General features: G+C 32.9%; 1 protein-coding gene across 1 annotated transcript in view; it reads right to left on the minus strand.

Annotated features, from left to right (window-relative positions):
- The window catches only part of LOC134243482 (receptor-type tyrosine-protein phosphatase alpha-like), a 32,498-nt gene extending 25,993 nt beyond the window's left edge, over nucleotides 1-6,505 (minus strand). The window contains exons 1-5 of the mRNA XM_062725749.1: nucleotides 6,430-6,505; nucleotides 6,065-6,235; nucleotides 5,661-5,873; nucleotides 1,900-2,115; nucleotides 1,293-1,433 (exon numbers count right to left, since the gene is read on the minus strand). Of these exons, the coding sequence (XP_062581733.1) occupies nucleotides 1,293-1,433; nucleotides 1,900-2,115; nucleotides 5,661-5,873; nucleotides 6,065-6,113 (619 nt within the window). The 5' untranslated portion in view covers nucleotides 6,114-6,235; nucleotides 6,430-6,505. The remainder of the gene's footprint in view (nucleotides 1-1,292; nucleotides 1,434-1,899; nucleotides 2,116-5,660; nucleotides 5,874-6,064; nucleotides 6,236-6,429) is intronic.
- Between the last annotated feature and the right edge of the window lie 511 nt (nucleotides 6,506-7,016).

Raw genomic sequence — 7,016 nt, forward strand, 5'->3', positions numbered from 1 at the left:
ATGTTTCGAAAATCTAGATTTTGTGGTTTTAACTGCCTATAAATTAATATTTTTCAATTACTGACGTTCAGTTCTTTTAACATTATTTGCATTAAATATTCAGATTTTAGAAAAACGCACACTTTTCAAAAAATAAAAAGCAGTTAAAGAATTATAAGCTACAAGTTTAGACTTACGTGTACTTGGCAATCTACACGTAACCTGCGTAAGAGGATACGTGTAGAAATTCGTCATTAGCAAGTGTGATGACGTTTTGCACAGATTTCTGGTGCTACACGTACACTTACGCGTACACGTTGGTTTGCTAAACCTCTCTAATGATTGAAATTTAAAAATTTTATTGAAGGTGCTTTTTTCTTTTCGATCAGTCACTGATAGCCTTCACGGAATCAAATGTATGAAATTTAACAAAATAAAAGAATGTACATATAGATATTAGAGAGGTTTCGCAAACCATCATGTACGTGTACTTGTACGTGTAACAGGGAAAAGATGTGTATTACGTTATCACATTTGGTAATGATGATATTCTACACGTATCCATTGTACGTGTAGATCGCTGAGTACCCGTAAGTGCAAACTTGTAGCTTATATTTTCTTAATTGCGTTTGTTTTCAATCAAAGTGTGTGTGTTCCTTATGGTAAATAATTCGGCTGTTAAGCAATAAAAACACTAATGTTGACTTTCAACATATGATTTGACAAACCAATGCTATAAAAACTCATTTTTAATTTATTTTCATAAATATAAGCATTTATTTAATTCAGTATTGATGTTTGTTATAAATTAAAGTGGATACACCTACTAAAAATGAAATGAATCCAAAGAAAAACCATTAGTTTGCATTTGAAGCATTTACAAGTACAAGTAATAATTACTAAACAAGAAAAGTGATGTGAACCCTTACGTGTAATTCTATTACTTGTACTATACACGTACAAGTACAAGTTAGTCTACGATACCTCTCTATTTTATAACATTGATATCAATAACTTGTAAGATGTTTTGGATAAAATAAATATTTAGAGGCAAAATATTTCCTCTCTCGAAGAAATAATGAAATAAAACTGAATAAGAAAAGAGTGAACATGATATATATATATATATATATATATATATATATATATATATATATATATATATATATATATATATATATATATATATATATATATATTTTATATTATAATTAGTTTGAACTCTGTATTGAATAAAGTGCAGACTAATACATCTGATAATAGAAAAAAACGATTAAGATTGAAAATTTAAAAAATTGAAGAATTCTACAAACCATTCTGACAGTAATCCCCTTTCCATCCGGGAATGCATTTAGGACACGTAAAGTTTTCATTGAGACAAAGTTCACTTTGCTGGCATTTTTTTGGACAAAAACTTCTGCAGTCATCATTGCCATTTTCCAAAGGCCTGCATGCTTTGTAAATATTAGAGACTATGTATTCGTTAATCACAAAGATATTTTGTATTCATATGAAGCAGAGATTATCCTTAAACTTAAATATGAGAAAAAGAAAACACTTGCTGTGGCCTTCACCTTGATATTTTGATATATTGACGTTGTATTATCATTTAACGATAGATACTCGTACTTCAATTCAAATGTCGACTCTGTGCAACTCAGTGAACTCATAATACACGTATGATATATTTGATACCACAGAGTCTGATACATATGTTTCATATTTGAATATTTTACTAGGTACATGTAACCTCCCAAAAACTTAATGATAAAATGATGACTTACTTCACAGTATGCTTATATTGTACCGAACTAAAGAAAAAGTGGCGTTCAAAAGATTGGAAAAAAATGAATTTTGCACAATATTAAATATTATGTGAAATGACTAAAATATTTATAGAATTTATTATAGAAAACATACCTAATATAAAAACTTCACACAGTGTTAATATCTTATTATCAGTCAACCCATCCTTTAAGTTTTTACCGTCGACGATAATCTCACTTAGTAGCTCTGGTTTCCAATACCGTCCATCTATCCATATGACATCCCTAGAGTCGCTGGATGTGTCATTGTAAATATTTTTAATCGTTTCTCCTTGTTTCCCATACACAGTAAATTTATTTATACGTGTCTCTATAATTTTAAATGAAACACATTTTCAATTAGAATTATCAAAAAGGAAAAAATATTAAGAATAAGGAATTAAGTTAAGCATATAATAATCTATCTAAATATGGAAGTGAAAGAATATCTTTGCTGTGTCTTGATATAAGAAATATATTCATATTCTTTTAAAATATTCTTATCGACAAAAATATAAATTAAAGAACAGCCGTCCTTGTCTTGGGATCAAATTTGGCGAGACGGCAAAAAGCAAACTAACTTTATAAAATTGAGCTCGAGCCTCGTTTTGACGTTAAAAAAATTGTGTACCTTACAATAAGCTCTATCATATTATTAATTTTCGTTAGCATCTTGAATTTGGTTTTAATCCAACACTTGCAAAACTGCTTTGTGCTAATAAATCTGAGTAAAAATATGACGCGCTTTTTATTTATTTTTTTTTTTTGTCAATTTCAAGTAATTAATTATTTTTTTTTCCTGGAAATATGATACTTCTCATAGAAATTTAACATTTTTAAAAGATGTCGCTGGACATTAATAGTGCTTTTTGTTAATCGTTTTGTATGATACTTCTTAGCTTCAATTAAACTTATAAAAGAAAGAAAGAACATACATCTGTATTTGAAGCAAATTTCTATTATCACTCTTACCTAATTTTAAAATTTTTTTGAAAAAAATAATTATAAAAAAACAAACAGTGCGATAAAATACAAAACAACCTTAAATAGTATTAAATAAGAGACCCATGGGCCTTATAGGTCACATGAGCATCATGCAACAACTTTCAAACAATTGAATTTGGATCATGTTTTAAACCAGAGCCATGAAATTCACAATTGCTCATCATAACTATACTTTTAACATGTTTAGTTTGGTTACTTAATACCCAAAGGCAGAGTAGAGAAACAAACAATGCATTTCAACTAATCAGTTATACACAGCAATGCCCCCACTCCACAAAAAACCCTGACCCTAGGTCCACACATTTCACAATTTTGGAAAAGGTACCACTGCTCATCATAAATTCTTGATAGATAAAATTGAGAAGATTTCAAAGAATTAATTCATTTTCAGTATTAATAAGACCCCCCCGTCCTTTATGATACCCTAGATCCACGGGCACAGGCACTTGTTTCGTATACGGGGTACCTTTACATGTACCTTTATTTACCACAAGGTATCTAACTCATTTTCGGGCACCCCCGCTTCAAGCTCGTATGTATTAATAAATCAATCATACACCTACATTATCTTGACATAGTTCTACATTACTGTCGTCTTCTATAAACATCTTTTCTTGTTTTCTTGTAAAATGCTTATTTATTCATCGATAATCAGCTGGAATCATATTAAGACTTATAAACACTTAGTATGTAGTCAGTTTGTTTTAAACCAAGGAGCAGAGGAGAAGATTTTCAAAGAATTAATGCATGTTCACTATATAATCAATACACCTCCCTAACACCAGAACTCCTTACCCTTGGGCCACGAAATTCACAATTTAAAGAGGCGCCCTTCTTCAACATAAATATGTATGTAATTAGTTCGTTTTATACCCAGGAGCAGAGAAGAGTTAATGCATTTTCAGTACATAATTAATACAGCCCCATCCTAATAATCAATACAGCGCTAGCCCCGCCCTAACACCAGAACCCCTAACCCATGAAATTCACAATTTCAGAAGAGGCATGCTTCCTGATCATAACTATGTACTTAATTCATCAGCTTTATACCCAGGAGCAGAGGAGAAGTTTTTCAAAGACTTATTGCATTTTCACTATATAATCAATAGGGCCCGCTCTAACTCCAGAACCCCCGACCCATGGGCGATGAAATTCACAAGTTTCGAATAGGTACCCTTCATTATAAAAACTATGCACGTAGTTAGTTTGTTCAATACTCAAGAGCAGAGAGATGGATTTTCAAAGAATTAATGCATTTTCACTATGAAATCAATACAGCCCCACCCTAACACCAGAAACCCATGGGCCATGAAATTCACAATGTTAGAAGAAGCATCCTTCTTCATAATAACTGTGTACATAGTTAGTTTGTTTATAACTCGGGAGCGGAGAAGAAGATTTTCATACAATTAAGGCATTTTTCACTAAAAAAAATCAATAGATCCCCGCTCTTACTCCAAAACACCTGACCCCGGGGCCATAAAAATCACAATTTCAGAGGAGGCACGCTTCCTGATCATAACTATATACTTAATACATTAGCTTTATACCCAGGAGCAGAGGAGATGATTTTCAAAGAATTATTGGAATTTCACTATATAATCAATAGAGCCCCGCTCTAACTCCAGAACCCCTGACCCCTGGGCGATGAAATTCACAATTTTGGAAGAGACACTTTTGCCAATCATAACAATACATTAACCTGGTTAGTTTAATTCCCAGGAGCAGAGAAGAAGATTTTCAAAAACATAATGCACTTTAACTATATAATTTATATAGCCCCGCCCTAGCATTAATTAGAACCCCTGACCCTGGGGCCATGATTTTCATAAGTTTGATAGAGGACTCAGTGCGTATTACAATCATACAATCAGTTTGTCTGCTTGATGCCAAGGAGTAAAGAAGATTTTTAAAGATTGCAACTATTTTAGTGGTTTTGGCCCCACCCCTCAGGCCCCAGGGGAGCAGGGACAATGAATTTCACAATTTTTGTTCTCCTTTACACATAAATGTTATTTACAAAAATTGGTTGACATTGGCTCAGTGGTTCCAGAGAAGAAGCTGAAAATGTTCAAAAGTTTACGATCGATTGACGACGAACGACGAACAACGAACGACATACGAAAACAGGTAGCAATAGGTCAAATAAAAGAGAAGGAAAGAAAACAAAATTTCCCGGCAAGCACTGCGTACTTTTTTTGGACCAGATATGCAGTTGCTAATTACCGATAATTGTATGGTTACACCAGAAGCAGTCTCCCAGTTTCAAGTCAAATAATTTGCAGCGAATGACTATTACATCTCCTGCTAGTCATCCAGTGCCTTGGTGTCTACACCCAGTCAACCCAACTGCCAATATCTTGTGGAAAAACATTGAAATTATGGTGTGGTGTTTACTTAATGGCTTGGCTATCTATGGTAAACATTTTTGTGTTTATTAATCGATTTGCAACAATTTTTTCACTCGAAGAATAAATATATTTGTCATTGTTTTAATTTTTTTCCCAAAGGAATCCCCCTGCAGACATCATACTGTATGTTTTAGCACGCACTTCTTTGATCAAAGGTCGCATACAGAGTATTTTTTCTGATTTCTGAACGAAAACACACACTCGCTCTCTTATAAACACGCCCCCTCACGCACAGACTCACACAATTGGTCATTGAAACCTGGTTGGGTAAAGCAAAAATTCTATTTTTAGGCATGTACACCATTTGTATACTGATTTTCCGTTTTTGTAATGTTAGAATTGGAACAGTTAAGTTTACACAAAGTAATGTCTAATAAAATCTATCTTGAATTTATCCATTAACTACTTAAGTGATAAATTACCATATTTAACATTTCAAAATAGTTAAAGATTTACTCACGGAAGTCTTTTCTATTGACAATGTACATTGAAGTCACAGAGAAATTATTCGCCAAACTAACGTTCCAGGTTGGAGGTGTGGAAATTTCAGATGTGTGTGAGCATGTGTTCATATCATCACCATTACCTAAACCGTCTACAGCTTTATCAGACGTGTAAGCTTCATTCAGATTTGTCGATTGTTCAGCAGCTTTCCAGAGGGCAATATTCATGCCTATAGTATATATAAGATAATTAAATTCAGGGTTGGTCGGGAAATACCGGTGGTGGGAATTACAAGTGGTAAATAACGGTATTTCCCGTCCAGGTAAATTTTATCCAAACTGCGAAAACTAGTTAAAACATTAATCAGCAGATTTCCTTTTAAAAAGAACTTTAGATAAATGATACAAGATATATACTTACCACCAAACACCTCTATTTCTTTAACGGCAACTTCTTTACTAAAATACATTGCCAAACATTTTGTTTTGAACACTCGATCGAAGTAAATCGTAGTTGTTGATGGAACAGCAGAGTAACAAGTTCTGTTTTCAGAGTCTTTTATGGTCAGATGAGGAGAATCTCCTGGAAAAACTTCAAGGAAAACAGATTTGAACGTACAAATAATAGATAACTATCCTTGATTTTGATAGTCAGGTCCTGTGATCATATTACATAATCAAGTATGAGAAAGAGAGACAAAACAATTACAAAACAGATTATTTTTTGTGTCCTTTTCAAAAAATATATTCTTTTTGATTATGTTTCAAACACTTGAGGAATTTTACCATGTACATTCACAGCAGAAACGATAAAAACGCCTCCAAGCTGAACGTTTACTGTTCGAATTGTCTGAGATGTGCTTTGATTTCCGTCGAAAAGCTCACCTATGTTCGGGCCTCGAAAAGCTAGGTTAACTGAAAGTACAAAGATGTAGATACATGTATCAATCAGAGGAGAAGATAATTAAACGATTTTTCATATACATTACTACATTAAACAAGAGGCTCATGGGCCTTATAGGTCACCTGAACATCATGCAACAATTTTCAAATGATTGAATTTGGTTCATGTTTTAAGCTAGATGCTATGGCATTCACAATTCTGAAAGAGGCCCCATTGCTAATCATAATTATAGACTTAGCAATTGTTTAGTTTGTTTACTTAATATGGATAAGCAGGGTAGGGGAACAAAAAAGTATGTCAACTAATCAGTAATATTCAGCAATAATCAAGAGTGCTCCTACCGCACATGAACCCCTGACCCTAGGTCTACACATTGCACAATTTTTGAAAAGGCACACTTGCTTATCAAAAATGTGTGATTAATACCAAAAAGCAGATTTCAAACAATTCATTTTCAGTATATAAGCAC

This window comes from Saccostrea cucullata, unplaced genomic scaffold (genome assembly GCF_032062105.1).
Source record: "Saccostrea cucullata isolate Sc308-1 unplaced genomic scaffold, CSIRO_AGI_Scuc_v1 ctg503, whole genome shotgun sequence".
NCBI lineage: Eukaryota > Metazoa > Mollusca > Bivalvia > Ostreida > Ostreidae > Saccostrea > Saccostrea cuccullata.